The 25,615-nt window shown below is 38.3% G+C and overlaps 1 protein-coding gene across 1 annotated transcript; it reads right to left on the bottom strand.

The window, feature by feature from the left end:
- Window positions 1–303: 303 nt before the first annotated feature.
- LOC135113196 (cyclin-dependent kinases regulatory subunit-like) lies at window positions 304–25,615 on the bottom strand. Its single transcript, XM_064028327.1, has 3 exons — window positions 25,442–25,615; window positions 16,416–16,543; window positions 304–745 (listed from the first exon to the last, which is right to left on the bottom strand). The coding sequence occupies exons 1-3, from the start codon at window positions 25,495–25,497 to the stop codon at window positions 669–671; spliced, it is 261 nt and encodes an 86-aa protein (XP_063884397.1). The 5' UTR covers window positions 25,498–25,615; the 3' UTR covers window positions 304–668.

The raw sequence follows: 25,615 nt of genomic DNA, 5'->3' as shown, positions 1-25,615 counted from the left end.
ACATGCCACACTCATCACTAAGCATTGTCCCTTCTACACTGATCAAGCATGCAATCTGGTCACTAAGCAAGAAAATTAGTAGCTTTTAAAACCCATCACTAAGTTTGAAATCACTATCCTAAAACATGCTAAGTATGAATGAAGCCACACTATATTGTTTATTCCTGAATTTCTCCTCCAGTTTATTTCTTAATGCTTAAAATGATATGAATATAAAAACTAATTTAAATATCAATATGCTATTGAAGCTGTGATGAACTTGAGCATCAGTAACAGGCACATACCTTGGAATAATGAAAAACATTTGTAGTTAGAGAAAATAGTATATATTTCCACTGCAAACAATTAAGATCGAATCAAAGAAAAGCACATGAAGGATAATAAAGGATCACAACATATAGAATGAATCTCCAAATTGGCAAGAAAAATAACACATCACTAAAGCACCTTATGAACATTATTAGCATGATATATCCAGACAGCATTGGTTCCACCCACCAGCCTATCTTAGGGCTATATATACAGTTCTATAATCAGGCAGGAATGCTAGACACCCGAACTGGCTTATGTGTTGTGTTGAAAGAGATGAGACAGAAGAGATGAAGGATATTAAAAAATAAGCTCCTCGACACATGTATGCATTGGAGTGAGACTTCAGTGGCAGCATACTAGTTGTCATCCTTATCCTCATCTATCTTGGGAGGTGGGGTGGTGATAGGTCTCCGGAACAACAAAATGTGAGGCTCTGTGGATGAAAAGTCTGTTAAAGGCTATAAATAATGTGGTCCATTCATTCTTACCTTGCAACTGGAGAGTAAACTAATATTACACCTTGTCACTGATTGGACAGTGGGTCTTGCAACTGGCACATGACTTGGTAAGACTCCCCTGCTTAATGCAGACATTGGCCTCTCCATGCTACAAGCTTTACTTCTTTTCCCTCTATCCCCCTTTCTAGTACAATATTTATGTGATTTCTTGATCACTGTATAGATTTACAAGTATGACAGATTATAAATGAGGTGTCCCACATTAGAAGGGCCACTCAAACCAAAATAAAGTGAGAAAATGCACTCAAAGTTTGGCAACTCCTGACAATGATAACTTTCTTATTATATATGCTATGACAATGAACTTGGTCTCAATATGACTGCTAGACAATCAAAATCATGATGGCCTCAAAAAATTATTGATATTCACTACCCAATTTTTCCAAATTTTCTGCAAATTGTGTTATGGTTTTAGAAGTTCATCCAAGTTTCATTGCATTTTTTTTCTCTGAATACTGCACACAATGATGATAATTCATGAATACTGGAAAATAAAAACACAAAATAACAACATTTTCCTTGGAATGACTACTGCTTCCATGTCAGAGACCCAACTCTGTGCACTGAGCATATAACAGAGGTTGTGGTGTCTGGCATGGAGGCGTTCTCTCAACATAAACTTCCAACCCTCAGTTTAACACATGTTCTAGTGCTATACATGATAGAGAGGTGGCCCACAATAGCTACTTGAGCCTCCCATCACTTGAATCTCATGCACTTTATATTTCTGCCTGGAATCATGCCAAGACTGTTCTCCACCTAGCCAAAAACTCCTTCATTAACAGTGTCAAAATCTTTCAAAATCCAACTCCCCTTGTGACTTCTGCCACCTAGCCAAAAGCATCTCCAAAAACTTTGCTTCTCCATCTTTCCTTCCTTTATTTCAACCTTTTGGCAGTACTGTCATCTCATCTAAAGCTGAAGCCTTTGCTCAAACCTTTGCTAAAAACTCAACCCTGGATGATTCAGGGTTTGTTCCTCCCTCTCCTCTGCCCTCTGACTACTTCATGCTACACATTAAGATCCTTCACAATGATGTTTCCATGCCCTCACTGGTCTAAACCCTCAGAAGGCTTATGGACCTGATGGGGTACCTCCCATTGTTCTCTGAAACTAAGCCACCATGCTTGCACCTTGCTAGTCAAACTCTTTCAACTCCGTCTATCAACATCTACCTTTCCTTCTTGCTGGAAGTTTGCCTACATTCAGCCTGTTCCTAAAAAGGATGATCATTCTAATCCTTTAAACTACCGTCCTATTGCTTTAATTTTCTGTCTATCTAAAGTTTTTGAATCTATCCTCAACAGGAAGATTCTTTCTTAAACATCTATCACTTCACAACCTTACATCTGATTGCCAGTATGGATTCCACCAAGGCTGTTCTACTGGTGATCCGGTTTTCCTGAGTCTTGGTCATCCTCTTTTAGAGATTTTGGTGAAACTTGCACTGTTGCCTTAGACATATCAAAAGCCTTTGACAAAGTCTGCAACAAAACTTTGGTTTCCTAACTACCCTCCTCAGGCTTCTATCCTTCTCTCTAACTTTATCTCAAGTTTCCTTTCTAACCATTTTATTGTTGCTGTGATAGACAGCCCCTCAGGGTTCTATCCTCTACCTAGTGTCTTCCTATTATTCATCAATGATATGTCAAACTTGTCCCGTCCATCTCCAAAGCAGCAAGATTTGTCATACTTAAAATCTGCTAGTCAGTCTGTTCCTCAACCACTGGTGGATTTTCGTTCACAAAGACAAAGTGGAAAGACAGACATGGTGGTGTAAGCACAATAGACTTGTTCTTATACTCTTATATTTTACTCTGTGCCTGTTACAAAGTATAACAGGCACAGAGTAAAATATAAGATTGCTAATATTCATTTCCTCTCCTCCATATTTGTGTATTACAAGTTTATACCAAAAGTATTCTCATACACACCACTCACACCATCATACCAACAGGTACTGTTGCTAGCAGAACCCATACATGACAGATGATTGCAGCACTCCAGTGCCATTTTTTAAGCTTGCAACATGCTGATACCTTTTAGAAATATTGTGCCAAATGATCGTTTGACTTACGGAAAGGAACTATTTTGCAAAAGTGCCAAAACATCTGGTTTTCCAAAATGTTGGATGCTGAAAGGAAGGACTTTTGCTGTATATAGTTAAGAAAGTTCTAAAGACAATGATGTATCAGATTTTAGATAAGGTGGAAAGGAAAGGTGATGAGCAGCTTTTTATCTCAAATTGTATGCACAACAGCAGCTGTGTGCATATGATGCTGAGCTATTGTTGTCTTGCATCAATAGATCAAGATAAAAACCTGCTTACCATCCTATCATAGATATTCACTTGCCAGTTTCCTAACTTTCATGGATACTTCTGGTATCACTATTATATATATATATATATATATATATATATATATATATATATATATATATATATATATATATATATATATATATATATATATATATATATATATATATATATATATATATATATATATACACACACACAGTATCAGCTCTGAGGTCTTTTCACAGGGGAGCAGCTGGCTGGGTGACACACAAACACATGAACAGGAGTGCAGAATTCTCAGCCTTTAGCTTTAATATGTCCTCATAATTCCATTCATTCAGTTTTATGATTTTCATTTTTCTCCAAAGTAAAAATTTCTTCTCTTTAATTAGTACTGTTCAAGCATCATCCTGAGTTTTTACATTTGATCCAAACATCCCCCTTTCTAAACCTTATCTGGCCTTTATCAATCACATTCTAGAATATGATCTGCAACCTTTACAAATACAGTGGAACCTCAGTTACCTCTCTCTCTCTCTCTCTCTCTCTCTCTCCTCTCTCTCTCTCTCTCTCTCTCTCTCTCTCTCTTTTTTTTTTTTTTAACAAATATTTACAGAAAGGCTTAAAATTCCACGTTGAGTGTGGAATTATTTAAAAAGCCTATGATAATATTTTTTACAGGAATAACACTATACATGCTTAACATAAAGATTATAATGTTAATACAATAAAATAATAAAAATTTAAAGCGCCAGTGGGGACAGGTGCGTGCTCTCTCTCTCTCTCTCTCTCTCTCTCTCTCTCTCTCTCTCTCTCTCTCTCTCTCTCTCTCTCTCTCTCTCTCTCTCTCTCTCTCTCTCTCTCTCTCTCTCTCTCTCTCTCTCTCTCTCTCTCTCTCTCTCTCTCTCTCTCTCTCTCTCTCTCTCTCTCTCTCTCTCTCTCTCTCTCTCTCTCTCTCTCTCTCTCTCTCTCTCTCTCTCTCTCTCTCTCTCTCTCTCTCTCTCTCTCTCTCTCTCTCTCTCTCTCTCTCTCTCTCTCTCTCTCTCTCTCTCTCTCTCTCTCTCTCTCTCTCTCTCTCTCTCTCTCTCTCTCTCTCTCTCTCTCTCTCTCTCTCTCTCGTATGTGTGTGTGTGTGTGTGTGTGTGTGTGTGTGTGTGTGTGTGTGTGTGTGTGTGTGTGTGTGTGTGTGTGTGTGTGTGTGTGTTTTTATGTAGGAAGGACACTGGCCAAGGGCAACAAAAAATCTAATAAAAAAAAATGCCCACTGAAATGCCAGTCCCATAAAAGGGTCAAAGCAGTGGTAAAAAATTGATGAATAAGTGTCTTGAAACCTCCCTCTTGAAGGAATTCAAGTCATAGGAAGGTGGAAATACAGAAGCAGGCAGGGAGTTCCAGAGTTTACCAGAGAAAGGGATGAATGATTGAGAATACTGGTTAACTCTTGCGTTAGAGAGGTGGACAGAATAGGGGTGAGAGAAAGAAGAAAGTCTTGTGCAGCGAGGCCGCGGAAGGAGGGGAGGCATGCAGTTAGCAAGATCAGAAGAGCAGTTAGCATGAAAATAGCAGTAGAAGACAGCTAGATATGCAACATTGCGGCGGTGAGAGAGAGGCTGAAGACAGTCAGTTAGAGGAGAGGAGTTGATGAGACGAAAAGCTTTTGATTCCACCCTGTCTAGAAGAGCAGTATGAGTGGAACCCTCCCAGACATGTGAAGCATACTCCATACATGGACAGATAAGGCCCTTGTACAGAGTTAGCAGCTGGGGGGTGAGAAAAACTGGCGGAGACGTCTCAGAACACCTAACTTCATAGAAGCTGTTTTAGCTAGAGATGAGATGTGAAGTTTCCAGTTCAGATTATAAGTAAAGGACAGACCGAGGATGTTCAGTGTAGAAGAGGGGGACAGTTGAGTGTCATTGAAGAAGAGGGGATAGTTGTCTGGAAGGTTGTGTCGAGTTGATAGATGGAGGAATTGAGTTTTTGAGGCATTGAACAAAACCAAGTTTGCTCTGCCCCAATCAGAAATTTTAGAAAGATCAGAAGTCAGGCGTTCTGTGGCTTCCCTGCATGATATGTTTACCTCCTGAAGGGTGTGTGTGTGTGTGTGTGTGTGTGTGTGTGTGTGTGTGTGTGTGTGTGTGTGTGTGTGTGTGTGTGTGTGTGTGTGTAAGAACAATCCTGAGGATTGTTATATAAAATGAGACTGATTGAGAATGAAAATGGAGTTACATATACAAGTGAGAAAGAGTAAGAGAGAATGAAGCAAAAATAACATAAAATGAATGAATGAATGAATGAATGAATGAATGAGAGAGAGAGAGAGAGAGAGAGAGAGAGAGAGAGAGAGAGAGAGAGAGAGAGAGAGAGAGAGAAACATCAAGGCTATCTTTTCTACTTTCCCTCCAGACAGCATGGTTATAGAAAATTATGATAATTCATTCACAATAAAATGGGCAAAAATCATGGAGCAATGAGCTACATGTGTTGTTACACCAATGTAAACAAACTCACTGCCTGCAACAAGTAGCTCGTGTTTAGTGTTGCCACAACTCCATCCATAGCACACGGGACTTTCAAATTGAGTCAGCTGCTCCAGATTTTGTCTGATACTTCCGAAATCCATTAAAGCAAGGTCAGTAATACTGAGGTAAGAGTGTATTTAAAATCAAATGACCGTTGTACTTTATGAACAAAATTGTCAACTATAAAACTTAGTAAATGAAGTATATGTGCCAGTGTGTGCTTGTGATCTGATTGTGTGGTGTGAGAAATTATTTATAGCACATCTGACAACTGCAGCTGGTGAGATAAACGATGTGCTGGGACGGAGTCCCACACTAAGTTTTGCTGGAGTGTGAAAGCTTGGCACAAATTAATTGAGCTATAGTGGATCCAGACTATTAACTTGGTACTTAGGGTGTTGGCTGTCAACCCCACCCAGAGTGACCTAACCATGGCCAGCAGGGTGTGGCCACGGCCTGTGAAGACAAAGCCACACAGCCTATATGAGCTGCCAAGTGGAGTGAAAGATTTATTACAGTATCCTTGTTCCATCATTAAATTGAAAGCCATTAAAAAAACATGCGATCATATATAATAATGTTTGATTTTTTAATAATTAAGGCAAAATAAAGTGGCTGAAGAGATACTGGCTTAGGATTTGTTGTTGGAATGATGAGGTATCAACACAACAGCCCAGTCCCTGTGTGACACCAAACCTGCTGTGTTGCCAGTCTCACTAGCAAAAATGGGCAGAATGCTGGGAGAAATTTTCCATGTGACACCACCTGTTGGGAGTGTTTAGTTGTCATTTTCAGCTTAAAGCACTTTGATAACTATCTGAGGGGCAAGGAGTTCACACTGGAAGTGGACCACAAATCTCTCATGTAATTAACCCGCTCCAAAGAAAGTAACAACAGGGTTCTCTGGTGGACACTTTGTCTTCAGGGATATAGGTTTAGGGTTGTTCATATTGTGGGTAAAGATAACACTGATGCTGATTTTCCAAGTAAGCCTGACTCCACATCTCTTAAATTACAATTTTTTTGTTAATGCATAAATAACTAACCAAACCAATAACTGGTTTGGTGTGTGAAGGAAAGACAACACTGTTCACACTTTTGTTAACATAATTAATTAATTAATACTTCACAACCACTGTGCCAAGCCATGTCACCATGGTTTTGGGTCTTCAGTCCTGCCTCACTCATCCAGTAGAAACAAGAAAAGATTTATCCTGAGTCTATCTGTGCAGCAGACATGACCAGAGAGCAGAATCAACCAGGACTTAGCCTTATCCATTTCTACCATGGACCTTGTTTCAATCTCTATTCAACCTACCACCCAGAGGCAGCTGCCTGCCATGAGCCCAGCCAGGCAAAACTCTCTCTACCATACTGCTGGCAATGTCTTTTCCTCCTCACCCTGACAGATGCTTCCCATTCTTCTGGTGATGTCAACTTGTTCACAATGTCTCACCTTGCCAGGCATAAGCTCAAGTGACCTGCTTCACACGCTGTCAATGTGTGTCTCACCACTGCCAGTGCTATCATGCTGTGCTGCCATTATGCTGATCCAGGGAAGGATCATTGACAATTTCACCATCCCATAATAATTCAATATTAATAAAGATGTTTTTCCTCATGTTTTTATCACGCCAGTTCCCCAAGTGGACCACAAGCCAAGTACCTACCAAAGTGGGGAGAGAACTGCATCATCTTCTGCCACCTCAAGACACCCTACAGTTCGAATCTTTCAGTTTGAAAATAATATTGAGACGACTCACTAATATAAACACAACTTTTAAGATGGTAGAGATAAGTACGTATGTACCTAAAAGCACATATTACACCAGGAGGCATGAGTGGTGGATGCAGTGGTGGCTACTCACATAAGCATTAAATGTGGTGATTTAGTACTATTTTATTAGAAGCACAACACTCCAAGTTTTATTTTTTAATAGTTAGGCAGATGTTAGAAGTAGCTGTCCTACATATGATGCCATAATTAGGTGGTTGACCTACATATAAAGTATACCATAAACGACTAATTTCCAGGCCAGAAATCAAAGTTCAACCTTTACTTCAGATCAAACTGTACATATGGCCAATTCATTAAACATTCAAGAAAGAGTGCCATAACCTGAAGACATTTTTGGAACTTCGGGTGAGAAAGCAATGGGAGCCAGACACCCTCCAAAAGCATCGGCTAATCCCATTTGGAAAGGTTTTATTCTCTGATTCATGGTAGAAAAGTATCGCAACTGTACAAATATATTCAATAACAAAATTTGCATTTTTATTACTCTAATTTAAAGGTTAAATCACAGGATTTCAGCCTTTTAAAAGAGTGCAACTGAATGAGTTGGTAGCGAGCCTACTGCATGCGCACCTAATCAGCATGGAAGAGGGAGTGGATGCATGTTGTAGCCACATCAATATCTTACTTCTGTTCTAATGTGATCAATAATTCCAGTGAAACAGAAACATACTTACATGTTTTCCTATAAAATGTCTACATAATCTACTGACATGTAAAACTGTGACTACTATAAAAACTCCGATGCTGTATATAATTTCTATTTTTCAAACTTTACATTTTCTTTTCAATTTCTTTCTTATTCATCATCTTTGTAATGAACAAAAATTAGAAGTGGTGTGTAAATATATTGTTATTTATGTTGTTGTTGTGTAATATATATATATATATATATATATATATATATATATATATATATATATATATATATATATATATATATATATATATATATATATATATATATATATATATATATATATATATATATATATATATATATATATATATATACAGTAAAATCCCTCTCATCCGGCATTCGGGTATCCGGCAGCTTCAAGTATCCGGCACATTTTTCCCCGGGCCTTAAAATAAATAAAAAATCAATGTGTACTCATAAAATTTATCAAATTTCCCGCACGAGGCATACTTTGTCCCCTCGGCACCAGAGCACACTGCTTCACGCCACCCGCGGCCCACTGCACTGTGTTTACTCAGTGACTCAGTCCCGCGTGTGCACTGTTTATTGCCTGACGCCTTCATCATGCCTAAGTTGTAGAAAAGAGGAAGCGTGTTGTGCTTACACTTAAGCAGCTGATCAGATCAGCTGCTGATTAAGATCAGCTGATCTTTGTTATGGTAAGATGCGTGAGTGTAGGGTGGTGATTGTGGACATAATTTCACTTCTATTCAAGTATCCGGCATGCCAGCGGTCCCATTGATGCCGGATAAGAGGGATTTTACTGTATATATATATATATACAGTAATATATATATATATATATATATATATATATATATATATATATATATATATATATATATATATATATATATATATATATAATTTTTTCTGCATTTCTGGTTTGTTTACCACCACTCAGGCTTGCCAATCTTATGACCTCAAGGCTGCCAACACGATCAACAACCGTGGGATGGCATATGTGTTTAATAAATCTGCACAGCCAGTTTGTGGTTCAGTGCTCGACATTTGGATTACGGTTCTGAGGCTTACCTCCCAAATGTTCAATAAATTGGCCGACAGTGAAACACTACATTACATTAAATATCTTTACATTTGATCATCCCCCAACTGTTGTCCTAGCTTCTCTGTCTTTCACCTATCTTCTCATATTCCTCTTAATGTTTCTTCCCATTCATCCTTTCACTTGCAAGTATTTTCCATCCTTTTTACCACAATTCCTACCACATTCTGACCTTTCATTTTCATCTTGATCACCATAGCATAATGATCTGAACATCCCTCTCACTATCCTGTCCCATCAGTCTTCATTTTCAATCCAAAGTTGAATGTTGTGTCTATGTGCACAACGACCTAATTTGCTCCTGTGCCTGCACTCTTAAATCTTCTTGATTTTGTACCTTCTGGCTATGACTGCAGTCACTCTCAAACTAAATTTATCTATGCTGTATATGTATACCTCCCACCTAACTCCTCTATAAAAAAATTCTTTGCCTATCTAACTTTCAAGGTGGAGCACATGCTGACTCTCTTCCTTAGGTGGAGATCTCCATTCTTGGAGACTTCAGTGTTCACTACCAGCTTTGGCTTTCCTCTCCCTTCACTGACCATCCAGGTGAACTAGCTTTTAACTTTGCTATCCTCCACAACCTAGAGCAATTAGTATAACACCCTACTCATATTCCTAACCATCTTAGAGATATGCCCAACATTCTTGACCTTTTCATAACCTCTAATCCTTCTGCTAATGCTGTCACCCTCTCTTTTCCCTTGGGCTCCTCCAATCACAACCTCATATCTGTATCTTGTCCTTTCACTCCAATCCCTCCTCAGGATTCCCCAAGGCAGGGATGCCTCTGCTAATCGGAGGGCACCTGAGGAGGTATTATGCTGATTTTCCTTGAAATGACTACTGCTTCCATGTCTGAGACCCATCTTTGTGTGCTGAGTGCATAACAAAATGTCTAGCATGGAGATGTACATTCTTCACTTTTTTGCTCATCCTAAACCTTCCAAACCTTGGTTTAACTCAGCCTGTTCTTGTGCTATGCATAATAGAGAGGTGGCCCACAAATGGTACTAGAGCCTTCCATCACCTGAATCTCATGCACTTTATACGTCCACATAAAATCCTGTTAAGACTATTCAACCAGGCAAAAACTCCTTCACCAATAGAAAATGTCAAAATCTTTCTTTCATGACTTATGGCACCTACAGAAATTTCTCTACAACTGTTTATTCATCTTTCCCTCTCTTATCCCTTGGAAGGTCTATGGACCTGATGGGGTTCATCTCATTGCTCTCCAAAACTGTCTCCATTCTTGCTACCTTGCCTGGTCAAACTCTTCCAACTCTGTCTATCAACATCTACCTTTCATTCTTGGTGAAAGTTTGCCTACATTCAGCTCGTTCCTAAAGTTTTTTTTTTTATGTAGGAGGAACACTGGCAAAGGGCAACAAAAATCCAATAATAAAAAAAAATGTCCACTGAAATGCCAGTTCCATAAAAGGGTCAAAGCAGTAGTCAAAAATTGATGGATAAGTGTCTTGAAACCTCCCTCTTGAAGGAATTCAAGTCATAGGAAGGTGGAAATACAGAAGCAGGCAGGGAGCTCCAGAGTTTACCAGAGAAAGGAATGAATGATTGAGAATACTGGTTAACTCTTGCGTTAGAGAGGTGGACAGAATAGGGGTGAGAGGGTGAGAGAAAGAAGAAAGTCTTGTGCAGCAAGGCCGCAGGAGGAGGGGAGGCATGCAGTTAGCAAGATCAGAAGAGCAGTTAGCATGAAAATAGCGGTAGAAGATAGCTAGAGATGCAACATTGCGGCGGTGAGAGAGAGGCTGAAGACAGTCAGTTAGAAGAGAGGAGTTGATAAGATGAAAAGCTGTTGATTCCACCCTGTCTAGAAGAACAGTATGAGTGGAACCCCCCGAGACATGTGAAGCATACTCCATACATGGATGGATAAGGCCCTTGTACAGAGTTAGCAGCTGGGAGGGTGAGATAAACTAGCAGAGACATCTCAGAACGCCTAACTTCATAGAAGCTGTTTTAGCTAGAGATGAGATGTGAAGTTTCCAGTTCAGATTATAAGTAAAGGACAGACCGAGGATGTTCAGTGTAGAAGAGGGGGACAGTTGAGTGTCATTGAAGAGGGGATAGTTGTCTGGAAGGTTGTGTCGAGTTGATAGATGGAGAAATTGAGTTTTTGAGGCAATGAACAATACCAAGTTTGCTCTGCCCCAATCAGAAATTTTAGAAAGATCAGAAGTCAAGCGTTCTGTGGCTTCCCTGCATGAAAAGTTTACCTCTTGAAGGGTTGGATGTCTATGAAAAGACATGGAAAACTGCAGGGTGGTATCATCAGCATAGGAGTGGATAGGATAAGAAGTTTGGTTTAGATCATTAATGAATAATAAGAAGAGAATGGGTGACAGGACAGAACCCTGAGGAACACCACTGTTAATAGATTTAGAACACTGACCGTCTACCACAGCAGTAATAGAATGGTCAGAAAGGAAACTTGAGATGAAGTTACAGAGAGAAGGACAGAAGCCGTAGGAGGGTAGTTTGGAAATCAAAGATTTGTGCCAGACTCTACCAAAGCTTTTGATATGTCCAAGGCAACAGCAAAAGTTTCAGCAAAATTTCTAAAAGAGGATGACCAAGACTCAGTAAGGAAAGCCAGAAGATTATCAGTAGAGCGGCCTTGATGGAACCCATACTGATCGGAGGAGCACAACGGAGAAGAAAAGGTGACAGCATAAGCAGAAGGATTAGAGGTCAGGAAAAGGTCAAGAATGTTGGGCGTATCTCCAAGACAGTCAGGAATACGAGTAGGGTGTTGCACCAATTGCTCCAAGTCATGGAGGATAGCAAAGTTGAAGGCTAGTTTACCAGGATGGTCAGTGAAGGGAGAGGAAAGCCAAAGCTGGTGGTGAACAGTGAAGTCTCCAAGAATGGAGATCTCTGCAAAAGGGAAGAGGGTCAGAATGTGGTCCACTTTGGATGTTAAGTAGTCAAAGAATTTCTTATAGTCAGAGGAGTTAGGTGAGAGGTATACAGCACAGATAAATTTAGTTTGAGAGTGACTCTGTAGTCGTAGCCAGATGGTGGAAAACCCGGAAGATTCAAGAGCGTGGGCACGAGAGCAGGTTAAGTCTTTGCGCACATAAACGCAACATCCAGCTTTGGATCGAAAATGAGGATAGAGAAAGTAGGAGGGAACAGAAAAGGGGCTACTGTCAGTTGCCTCAGACACCTGAGTTTCAGTGAGTAAAAGAAGATGAGATTTAGAAGTGGAGAGGTGGTGTTCTAGACTGAAAATTAGACCTTAGACCACAAATGTTGCAGAAGTTAATGAAGAAAAAGTTGAGAGGGGTGTCAAGACACTTAGGGTTGTCAACAGAAAGGCAGTCCGACCTGGGGACATTTATGGTCCCCTCCCCAGATGGGGACTCCGAGGCTGGTGTAGGAGTCGCCATGATGATTTTGAAATTTTTGAGTGAAGGGTGTGTGTGTTATTAGGTGCTTGTAGTTTTGTGTGGAGGAAGAGAGTTGTCTTTAGAGGGCAGGCTGTGACTGCCCCCTTGTGTTGTGAGACACAAAGGGTGAAGTCACAGCTGGGTTTAATGATAAGTTCACAGCACCCTCTGAACAATGCTTTAGATCTCACTGGGAGTAATTATCATTTCAGCAGATGTCTACTGCCTCCTCCTATGAGGGTAACCATTCTAATCCCTCAAACAACTGTCCAGTTGCTTCAATTTCCTGCCTCTCTAAAGCTGTTTAATCTATCCTCAACAGGAAGATTCTTAAACATCTATCACTTTACAACCTTCTATCTGATTGCCAGTATGGGTTCTATCAAGGCTGCTCTACTGGTGATTTTCTGGTTTTCCTTACTGAGTCTTATTCATCCTCTTTTAGAAATTTTAGTGAAACTTTCATTGTTGCCTTAGACATGTCAAAAGCTTTTGAGAGTCTGCCACAAAGCTTTGGTTTCTGAACTACCCTCCTCTAGCTTCTCTCCTTCTCTCTGTAACTTCATCTCAAGTTTCCTTTCTAATCATTTTATTGCTGATGTGGTAGATGGCCACTATTCTCCTATGTCTATTAATAGTGGTGTCCCTCAAGGTTCTGTCCTCAATGATATGTCAAACTTGTTGTGTCCACTCCTACACTTATGATACCACTCTGTAGTTTTCCATATTTTTATGTATGTCCAATCCTTCAGGAATTAAACAACTCATGCAGGGAAGCCACAGAATGACTTCTGATCTCTCTAAAACTGATTGGGGCAGAGCAAACTTAGTATCGTTCAGTGCCTCAAAAATTCAATTCCTCCATCAATGAACTCAACACAACCTTCCAAATAACTATCTCCCCTTCTTCAATGACACTCAACTGTCCCCCTCTTCTACACTGAACATCCTCAGTTCACCCTTTACTAATAATCTGAAATGGAAATTTCACATCTCATCTTTGGATAAAACAGCTTCTATGAAGTTAGGCAGTTTGAGTCGTCTCCGCCAGAGTTTCTCACCCCAACAGCTGCTAACTCTGTACAAGAGCCTTATCTGTCCATGTATGGAGCATGCTTCACATATCTGGGGGGTTCCACTCATACCGCTCATCCAGAGAGGGTGGAATCAAAAGCTTTTCATCTCATCAACTCCTCTCCTCTAACTGACTGTCTTCAGCCTCTCTCTCATCGCCACAATGTTGCCTCTCTAGCTGTCTTCTACCATTATTTTCATGCTAACTGCTCCTCTGATCTTGCTAACTGCATGCCTCACTGCACAAGGCTTTCTTCTTTTTCTCATCCCTGTTCTGTCCACCTCTCTAATGCAAGAACTCTGGAACTTCCTGCCTGCTTCATAATTTCCTTTGTATGACTTGAACTCTGAAGAGTGAAGTTTCAAGACACTTATCCTTCAATTTTGAATGACACTTTTGATCTTTCTTTTGGGACTGGCACTTCATTGGGGCTTATTTATTTATTTATTTTATATATTTATTTATTTTTTTATTTTATTTATCTATTTAATTAAATTAATTAATTTATTTATTTATTCATTTATTTTATTTTACTTATTTATTTTTTGTTTTTTTTGCCCTTGGCTAGTGCCCCTCTTATATGAAAATAAAAGTCTCTTATCCAATGCTACATAGTCAGTCAGGATTTTGTGTTTACTACCTTCATTCCTCCTCTGCCATGTGTACCTGTGGCTTATTTTATGCAGGAAAAAGACGTTTGCCAGGAACAACACTTTGCCACACATATGTCCCCCAGGTACTCCCCATTGGCTTTCCCTCTTATCTACACTACATTTCTTACTTTATCTACTACATAACTATTTCTTGTCTTTCTAATCACATCTTGAACACTACCATTCTCCCTTCAGGCACTCATTTACACCACTCCAAAATACCCTTATCTCTTCTCCCCCTTTCTCATTTCTTGCATTTACAGGTGCATAAACATAAATCCATACATACATAACTAATCTCTCTGTACCCACTTCCCACTATTCTTGATCCTCACCACCAGTATGCCTCAATTCCCTTCCATACTGCTAGGAACATAATGAGTGCACATCCTTCTTTTCCTCTTCACAAACTTCTCATCTGCTAACCGACATTTTTAATTTCAGTCCTTATTCAAAAACCTGCTGCTTCATTATTTTCTTTTTCCTGTTTTTTTTTTTTTTTCCAATTCCCTTGCTCAGTTCATCCATTTTCCTTTTCCTTTTTTTTTCCACATTTACCTCTTGTTCCTTCCTTTCCACCTGCTTTATTTCTTTCTTTAAATACATACAATGTTTTCTTCCTACAAACATCTTTTTCTTTCAGTTCCTCGTAATTCATAATTTTTCTTGTCTCCAGGCACGTCTTAATATCCTTTGGCTTCAACTTCCCAGAGTCTAATTCTGGGCCCACATGTATGTACAATGGTTATTAGAATCATGCTTAATGTACTTTTCTTAAGACTGTCCTTAAATTTAGTCTAAGCCTAAACATTAAGCACAGAAGCAAATACAATATGGAATGATAACTGTAAACACTAAAATCTTACACTTCTACTTTTGTGGTACTAAAGTAACATTCTTACAAAACCAAATTGTTATTTAATTATAACTAAATAACAATTTAGTTTTGTAAAGATTTGCCTACATGGTATTGATTTTTTATTATCAACTTACCACAAAAAGGCAAAATTACTTAAGTCTCATTGTTTACAGGTTGAGCTCACATCTAGCCAAACTTGAATCCTTGTGTGCTTTCATTCCCACCATGTATTCTTCAGTAACAATGGACATCCCAATTCCTACAACCAAAAACTCCAAGAGAAGCACTGTCCCACTTGCCAAATAAAAAGTATAATTATCACTTCCATTTCTGCCATCAATACATTTCTTCCTGTAGGGTGTTCCAAGGCCTCTCCTTCCAAATCTTTCATGAATAATATTCCTGCACAATACAATGTGTATATTTTGTTTAGTCACCCAGGTCACTGAGAACATCCTTAAAGGGCTAAAAAACTTATTGTGGTGGGTTCAAGGTTATTGGCAGCCAGTCATCCTCCCTTCTTAAGTATTATTCCAGATTTAAGCATACCCAAGTCATGTTTAAGTTTTCAGTGCACTAAGCACAATAATAGGCATGATTCAGAACATTAAAGAGGAAAGCAAGTACAACTTTAGTTTTAAAACCAATCCCTTCATTTAAATACCTTTGTAATGACAAGCTGTTTTCTTGGACATTCTGCCACTTATCTTTTCAAAACTCTACAAACTTCTCAAGTGTCACTAAGCTAGGATACTTTCTCCCATTTTGTCACTTTCATGGTCACTATTCATACCTTTCTAGGTTTCTCATTTCTATCCAGTGTGCTTTAAGAGAAGATTAGACAGATTTATGGATGGGGATGATAGGTGAAATAGGTAGGTATATTTCATAAAGGGACTGCCATGTGTAAGCCTGGTGGCTTCTCTCTTATTTCTTATGTTCTTGTACTAAATTTTTGGAAACAAACATTCACTTTGGTCCAGCTACTAAAATTACTCATTGGTGCTGTTACTCCACAAGTACTAGAGCTTGCTTCAATCCCTTACTCCTCTAGTGGTGTTAATGTTCTGCAATATTTGGAGATGATTTGTGAATGCCTGGTCATTATGGCATCTCTAAAGTGTGTGTGTGTGTGTGTGTGTGTGTGTGTGTGTGTGTGTGTGTGTGTGTGTGTGTGTGTTTGCATCTCACCTGGTTCATGGATCATATAATGTACCCATCCTTGGCTCTGTTGAACACCTAGACTTCGCCACTCACTCTCTGTCATCAGGTGGGTCTTAGGAACAAGCTTGGAAAGGTCCTTTGGCAACATCACATGTCTGTGGGAAATTAGCACATTAAACAGTAATAATAAATCTCATTTCAGCAACAGTAAATTCCCTTGTACATGATACTGCACTGTGACATGCAATCATCTAACATCAGAAAAAAAAAATCAAGTAAGCTAAAAAAAAAAAAAAAAAAAAAAAAAAAAAACTCGTTTATATACATATAATCTTATATAAGTGTAAATGTGTGCATTCACCAATCTAGTTGTGAAATACAAGAAAGGAACTTTGTTATTTTTTCATCTCCATAAGCACGATACCAAAAGAAAGTGTGCAATCAGCCTAATCATCTGCTGGTCACCCAGCCAGCCATTCTCCATACAGAAGCAGCTCAGAGCTCATAGAGACTGATCTTTGAGTAGGACTGAGACATCTCACACCACACACCTACTTCCTGCTAGGTCAACATGACTACACATTAAGAGGCTCACAACCATCTGCCTCACTGCACCCAGTACTCAAATCAGGCCTTCTCAGCTGTAAGCTGAGCATGCTAACCACTATATTATGTGGTGTGTATGTATTTACATAGTTGTGACATGCATAAAAGTAGCTATGCTCGTACTGTCCCACCTTTGTATCTTCTATAATCCAACTTGGCCTTGAAGTCATGAATAGTTCTTGCTTGCACCACATCTTTGTCTAGACAGTTCCATGTGTCTCACTAGCTACCCTCTGCAGAAAACTTTTTTTTTCCATATCTCTTCTACAGGATTCCCTTTTTGTCTTCTTTCTGTCTTCTAGAGTCCCTTGTATCACAATATTGTTTCTATCTAGCTTTTCCAATTCTTCCTTTAGTTTATATATTGCAATTAAGTCTCCTCTCTCCCTTCTTTGTTAGTGTTGAAAGGTTTAGTTTTTCTAGTCTCTTTTCATACATCATATCACTTAAGCTTGGGACCATCTTGGTTGCTGCTCTTTGTATCCTCTCCAATTTTCTGATATATTTCTTTAAACTTAGTGACCATACCACCACTGCATATTCTCATCTTGGACAGATCATTGTTACAATTAGTTTCCTCATCTTTTCTTCATCCAGGTGTGCAAATGAAATTCTTATGTTCCTTAGTAGGTCCATTTCTCTCACAATCTTGTTTATATGGTATTCAGGTGATAATGTGTCTGCTACTGTCACTCCAAGATCTTTTTCTTTAGTTTGTTTTCCAATATAATTATTTCCCAACTTATAAACATCAGATGGTCTTTTTTTACTCTTCCCTAATAGGCTACATTTCTTTACATTGAAATCCACTTCCATTTACAGCTTCATATCTCAATCTGGTTGAGATCTTGTGGAGCTCTCTGATATTCTTCCTTTTATCTATTTTTGTCGTCAATTTAACATCATCCACAAATGAACTCACATAATTGTTTATTCCTTCCATCATGTCATTTACATGCACAGCAAACATGACTGGAACCATTACTGAACCTCTAGGTACTCCACTAATTATTTTCCTTCAGGATGCCTTCTGATCTCTGATGACCGTTCTCATTTCTCTATCGCATAAGAACTCTTCCATCCACTTAAAAAATTCCCCTCAAACTACACCAGGAGTCTCTAATGTGGCAACTTGTCAATCACCTTTTTTTAAATCCAAGTAGATACAATCCACCAATCCATCATGTTCTTTTACTGTATCAATTACTCAAGAAAAAATAGATAAAGTTTGTTGTGCACAATCTCCCTCCACAAAATACATATTGTCTATCAGTCATCTTTCCATTTTCTTCCAAGTATTTAATCTCTTCACAATTTTTTCACATATTTTTACCACTACTGACACTAATGACACTGGCCTATTATTCAAAGAGTCTTTCTTACAACCTCCTTTAAATACTGGCACAATATCAGTCTTTTTCAGTCTCTTGGTACCTCACTTTCTTTTAATGAACATTCAACAATATAATGTATTATGTCTGCCAATTGACAACTACATTCTTTTAAAACCCAGTTTGATATAACATGCAGTCCTTGTGCTTTTCTACTTCTAACCTCTCCATAATATTCACCATTTCATTGATTGTCACATGTATTTCAACCACTGTCACTTTCTTGTATCATAAAGCCATTATCTTTGGTGAAGACTGACTGAAAGGCATCATTCATCATCTCCAACATCTCCTTCATGTTCTTATATTCTTTGCCATCAACCTCTAATTTTTCAATTCTTTCCTTCCATTGTACCTTACTGTTGACATGCCTGTAGAACAGTTTTTGTGGGTCTTCACAATTATCTATTGTATTTTCTGCATTCTTATCTTCCTATTTCAATATATTAATTTCTCTTTCTCATGTAATTTGCCCACAATTTTTTTTCTTCTCCCTCTCTTCCATTTTTTTCCACAGTATCTCTCTCTCTTTTTTTGATATGTCATATCTTCTATTAAATCAGTCTTATCCAACTTCTCTGCCACTCATTTTAGGCACATATTATATTTCATTAAACTCTTCCTATTTTCTTTCTATCCCCCCTGACTTCTTTAAACTTACTCCAGTCAGTTTCCTCCAATCCAATGGTTTATTATCCTTAAGTTTTCTTTTAACTTTTTTTAAAAAGTTGGTTCTATGTGTGTGTGTGTGTGTGTGTTTACCTAGTTGTAATTTACAGGGCCTGAGCTATGCTTGTGTGGTCCTGTCTCCATATCTACACTTGTCCAATTTTTTCCTTAAAGTTGTGAACACTCATTGCCAGTACTACATCCTCACTGAGCTCGTACCAAGCCTCTATATTTCTCTGTGGGAAACTATATTTCTTTATGCTACTCAAGCATATTCCTTTTCTTTGTTTTTTATGTACCCTCATATGTAACTGGGATTTCCTACTTCTCTTAGCAGCAGTTTCTCATTATCTATTTCTGTGTGTGTGTGTGTGTGTGTGTGTGTGTGTGTGTGTGTGTGTGTGTGTGTGTGTGTGTGTGTGTGTGTGTGTGTGTGTGTGTGTGTGTGTGTATTTACCTAGTTGTGTTTTACAGGAAAAGAGCTATGCTCATGCTGTCCTGTCTCCATGTCTTTAAGCATCCAGCTTAACTTTAAATTCATGAATATTTTTTTGCTTGTACCACTGTTTCATCTAAGTTGTTCCATATTTCTATTCTTCTATTTGGAAAACCATATTTCTTGATATCTCTTCTACTTGCTGTTTTCCTCAATTTCACTCCACATCCTCTTGTATCTCTTGAGTCCCACACAAATAAGTCTTCTTTGTCAACTCGATCTTTACCCTTTAAAGCTCTGTATATAGCAGACAGGTCTCCTCTTTCTCTTCTCTCTATGGAAGCTTCAATCTTCTTAATCTTTCTTCATAGGTTAAATCTCTCAATCTTGGTACCAATTTGGTTGCAGCTCTTTGGATCCTTTCTATTTTCCTTATTTCCTTTTTATTATGGGGTGACCAAACAATTGTAGCATATTCCAGTTTTGGTTGAATCACATATTCCATCAACTTTTTCATCATCTCTTCATCCATGTAAGCAAATGCCCCTTTCATCTTTCTTAGTAACTCATAAGTTTCCCCAACTATTTTGTTTACATGTTTTTCAGGTGATAAATTATCACTTATTGTAATTCCCAAATCTTTTTCTTCTCTGGTTTTCTTAATTTCCACTTCTCCCATGGTGTAGGAACTTGTCAATCTTCTTTTGGTTTTTCCTAATTCCATCACCTTGCATTTCTTTGCACTGAATTCCATTTCCCATTTCTTACTCCATTTATATATCTTATTTAGATCTTTCTGTAATATTTCACAATCCATATTGTTTTCTACTCTTTTCAACAATTTCACATTGTCTGCAAACAGATTTATATAACTGTCAACCTCATCCACCATATTGCTGACATACACCAGAAACATTACAGGGGCTAAGACTGTCCCCTGTGGTACTCCACATGTAACTCCACCATTCTGATTTTTCTCCCTTTATTACTGTTCTCATTTCTCTATCCTTCAAGAAGTCTATAATCCAATTCAGTGTGTTGCCTTGCAAACCCCCTTTATTTTGAATTTTCCCTAAGATTTGATTTTTCCATAAGATTGATTTTCCATAAGATTTGATAAGGTACCTCTGGCGAGGTACCTTATCAAATGCTTTTCTTAGGTCTAAATAAACAGTCTGCCCAACCCTCTCTCTCTTGAATTATATCAATTGCTCTACTATAAAAGCTCACTAACTTCGTGACACAAGATCTTCCACTTATTGTTCTGTTGAGTGATGATGTGTGGGATGAAGGAGGGAGCTGGGATGAGTTGTGTTATGAGGACAACTGGCTGAAACCATTCTTCTTCTTTGGTTTTCTAAGTAATTATATGGAAAATTAAGTGTTTCTTAACATGCTCATAGGGTTTTCCTTGGTTAAATAAGAAAATAATGGGTACAGGCTAAACATGACAGCATTTATAAAAGAATTTTCAGTATTTATGGAAGTCTCTGTTACCAAAACCAAACACCATTATTCCACTGAAAGAAAAGAAGCAATATTAGAAAATAATATGGAGTTACAAGCCTGAAACTTTATATAAATTTTGAAAATGGTTTATATAGATTAGAAACAGAACAAACACCAGGACTGAACCTTGAGGGACACATCTCAATATCCTTTTGCACTAACCTAGTTGTGAAATGCAAGACAGGAGCTATGCTCATACCTTCTCATTTCCACAAGCACACCACAACCATCTATCACAGCAGCCGTTCTCCTTCCAATCAGAAAGTTGTGAATCCAACAAAGAATGGGACCAAAAATCTTGAACTGGCTTAATTTAGTAATCAAAATAAAATGGCAAACTGTATCAAAGACTTTGAAAACTCAATCAAACAATCAATATAGCACCTCTTGTAGCTATCAGTATACTGTGCAATTTCATCATCGGTTAATATAATTGATCTTTAACTCTCCTTCCTGCTTCCTGATATTGTTCTTCCAAAATAATTCTTTCCAACATCTCACAACACAATGATGTGATGCTGACAGGTTGATACTTCATTGGATCAGAATGTAGGCCTTCCTTGACAAAAGGAACAATACTAGAATTCTTCCAGGCAGAAGGTACTGTCCAATATAAAAAGACTTCAGAAAAATCAGATACAATGAATAAGCAAGATGATTTTGATGAAACTTCAGTATCAGTGGGTGAATACCATCAGCCTCCATACTACTATCCGTATCAAGATTATTCAAAGCCAAGGATGGAAAGTTAAAAAGACATCATGATGTCAGACAGCTAATGCGCTGCAGAGAGGAGCAGAGCTTGCATATAAGTGACTAAAAGTGTCAGCAAGACACTGCCATGCCATTGTATTTCTTTCTTAACTTTTGAGAGCCTATAGCTGGACAACCAATCTTTTCATTACAAATAATGAATGGAATAATTTAGGATGTGACTGCATTTTCTAAATAGTAAGTGAAGTTCCATAATTAATTTGAAAGTTGAGGGTAAAATTCCTGTACTCTTGATTTAATCTCTGGAAGTTCCCAAGCAGCTGTATAGCTGCTTGATAAGAATGTCTGCCAAAGTGGATTCTGTTTCCTTATGTACAATTTCCATGTTGATTCCTGGTTACATTTCAAATTGACTAGTGGCTTGGTTTTCCATTGTGGCTTATTAGAGGCTATATTTTTGTATGGGATATGTCTGTTTGTGGCATTTTCAATTCATACATTTCCTCTAAAGTTAAGTGAGCAAATAGCAAATCCCATCAACTTCCCTTAGCTTGGTATGAACTGCAATAGTTTTCCTTGTGGCACTTGTATCTTGAACACATCAAGGAAAAAGGGGGGGATAACCTCTATATTGCCAATCTTGTCATCCTCACTAATCGCAATAATATCCAAAATATTCCCACAGGTAAGAAATGTTGACTGTTTAACCCAGTGAATCAGATCCAAGACGATACAGAATACTTTACCATTGATGTGTGTTCTTATTCAAATGTCCTATACCATCAAAATCAAGACGTTAAAAGCATATGACCATGGAATATTTCTGACTTAGAATGACCTGATCTTTCACTTCTGTGGCTTCCCTCACGGGTTACCCACATGAAAAATAGCATGGTTTCTATCCTCTACATCTAACATAACATCCTGACCTGACATGACCTAAGCTAGAGAGAGCTCACATCTAATATCCAAATGCAATTTATCTTTAACTGAAGCAAGAGCTGCATCACTTCAAGCTTATGTAGCCTGAGATAAAGAAAAAAAAAAAAAAAAAAAAAGAGCATAAAATAGTACTAGTACCTGAATCCATAATGACTGAAGAAAAACCAGAAAAAGAATTGTCAACATAACACCTAAAGAAAAGAGCACCATTACTCTAGAAAGCTGACAATGATATTTTAATACTTGTTTTTGTCTCATTCTACATTTCTCATTGTATGTATTTTTCTTTTGCTTGTGCCACCACCACTTTATATAGTACGAATTTTATAAAATTACACAATTACTCATTGGCTGAAGTTTGCTAACTGACAGCATGGCCAAGCATTATGTACTGTATTACAGTAAAACCCCTCTTATCCGGCATCAACGGGACCGCCGACTTGCCGGATACTTGAATAGAAGTGAAATTATGTCCCCAATCACCACCCTACACTCACGCATCTTACCATAACAAAGATCAGCTGATCTGATCAGCTGCTTAAGTGCTTAAGCTTAAGCGTGTGTGCTTAAGCTTAAGCGTGTTGTGCTTAAGCACAACACGCTTCCTCTTTTCTACAACTTTAGGCATGATGAAGGCGTCAGGCGATAAACAGTGCACACGCAGGAATGAGTCACTGAGTAAACACAGTGCAGTGGGCCGCGGGTGGCGCGAAGCAGTGCGCTCTGGTGGCGAAGGGACAAAGTATGCCTCGCGCGGGAATTTTAATCGATTTTATGAGTACACATTGATTTTTTATTGATTTTAAGGCTCGGGGAAAAATGTGCTGGATACTTGAAGCTGCTGGATACTCGAATGCTGGATGAGAGGGATTTTACTGTATTTACTACCACTACTAGCTGAGGACAGCCATCTGATAGCATGGTTGAGCATTATGCACTGTGCTGTGTGTTTATACAACAACTACTACTACCACTACTAATAATTTCATAAGACAATGCACCCTCCACACTCCTTTGGCACCTTGATTTGACTTCCCCTGGTGTGTCTGTCACCTGGGGAAATACCTGAATTCACACCTTTCCCAGATTATCACCTCTACCACTTTTTCTCCTTAACTTAATGACAGATTTACTTGTATTTTACTGGTGGATACCTCTTGGTCAGGTGTAAATAAATCAAGGGTCAGTCAGGAGTCAGTCATCAGTATACCTGTGAGGAGGCAAGTCTGTATTTTCTATACCAAATATATGGAAGAAACTTCAAGATATGACTCCTTCACCCCATGTACTCCATTCTGAAGGAGGCAGGATGGGAAGGCATGACACATAATGGTATCAGCAGTGTGCCAGCTGGTACATTTTTACATTATCAGGTAAATTTCTTTTTTTTAAGTTTTACAGAACAAGTCTGTCAGAAATCAACAATGACAGAAGAAAGCTATTTTTAAGTGTGTTATCTGGAACCACCTCAGCCTTACACCAAGCACTCTAATCAAATTGTATTCATTCTGTTGTTGATGTGAGGGATTTGTGATCAAGACAGCATGTTATTTCAGTGTGTCTATAAAGCCTTTGACTACTCATGTGGTGCAGATGCTGCAACCAACTCGGCAGGTTCACCACTTATTTTCTAGAACAGAGCATGGGTCTCTGATGCTATCCTGACACTTATCAGCTATCACTGAGTTAGTCATCATTTTCTTCATAATGTATGGAATGTTGCCCAGAGTCCCAGATCTGTAGGTAACTGTTTGATTTAAATTAGTTTTGAAATGAAAATCAACATTTCATCAGCCAATCATGTTTACCTATTTCATTTAGACATGTATTTGAAAACTGCATTTTATTTTGAAGAGTGCTAAGAAAATTTACACTTCTCATTGGTAATATTAAGGGACAAATTAACTTCTTTAGAAGCTAAAGGGTGAATACTCCAATATCAGTCCAAATTCACAATAATTAGCAAGGTTTAACACAAAAATGCATGAGTACACAACAGTGCGGTGTGCTGTGACTGGCTCGGGGTCACAGCTGGGAAGATTCATTTAATGAACAGCAATTAGTGTGGCTTTTTAGTGTGGTCCAGGGAGACAAACCTCTCCATTTATGTTAGGAGATAACATATGATTACATTTATTTTTAAAAAAAGAAAATAACAAAAGCAACAAGAGCTGTGTTCTGCAACCAGGCTCTAAGTTACTTACAGCTGCAGCTGGTGCTAGTGATCATAGCTACATAAAGATCCAAGGGCGACAAAGCCGTCACCTTATGATAATGATTTAACTATAAAAAAAAATAAATAAATAAAAAAAAGTCAACAGACAGATACACAAGTTAGCACAACTTTAGGATGTCCGAGGGGATTAAATAACTTTTCTTGTAAGTTTTAATGCATTTCACTCATTTTTTTTTTTTTTTATCCTTCTAAATTGAGAAGGGGAAGGTCATTTTAATTTAGAATACAGCAGAATATATCAAAACACCCTCATGGAAGAATGACAAATCATTCCCACAAATTCCGATGCTTGAAGGGGTTAGGAATGTTACAACTACATGGATTTCTTACGATTGCGTCACAATCTTTTAGAACGCATAAAAACGTATGGAAATAAAAAATATATATATATATATGTTGGTGCATTATGATGAACCTGCGAAAATTTACAAACCGATCACAGGTCAATAAATCCAGATAAACAGCAGCCACATGGTGAATGGCTTGGCAGACTGGCAGTCCAGAACCCGCCTTACTATAATGTTACTGGCACACCTTCCGCTGTACTCACCTATATTCGTATTTGTCGTCATAGTATTTATCCGAGTAATAGATTCTGTGCGGCATAGTGGCTGGCTGGGTGCTACAAAGAGGAAAACTTGGTACAAACCCCTTGCGCTAAGACCGCCACAGATGTGTTCAAAGTACTGGTTTAAATCCTCGTCGTTGATTGGCCCTTTACCGC

This window comes from Scylla paramamosain, chromosome 25 (assembly GCF_035594125.1).
Source record: "Scylla paramamosain isolate STU-SP2022 chromosome 25, ASM3559412v1, whole genome shotgun sequence".
In the NCBI taxonomy this organism is placed as follows: domain Eukaryota; kingdom Metazoa; phylum Arthropoda; class Malacostraca; order Decapoda; family Portunidae; genus Scylla; species Scylla paramamosain.
The sequence above is the reverse complement of the archived record's forward strand: the minus strand, read 5'-3'. Positions and strand labels throughout refer to the sequence as shown.

Excerpts from the sequence above, each read along its gene's own strand:
- LOC135113196 (XM_064028327.1), bottom strand. The coding sequence starts at position 25,497 with ATGCCGCACAGAATCTATTACTCGGATAAATACTATGACGACAAATAC. Across the intron at positions 16,544-25,441 it reads GACGACAAATACGAATATAG|ACATGTGATGTTGCCAAAGG; the intron begins GTGAGTACAGCG and ends AATTTCCCACAG. Across the intron at positions 746-16,415 it reads TTATATGATCCATGAACCAG|AGCCTCACATTTTGTTGTTC; the intron begins GTGAGATGCAAA and ends TTTCATCCACAG.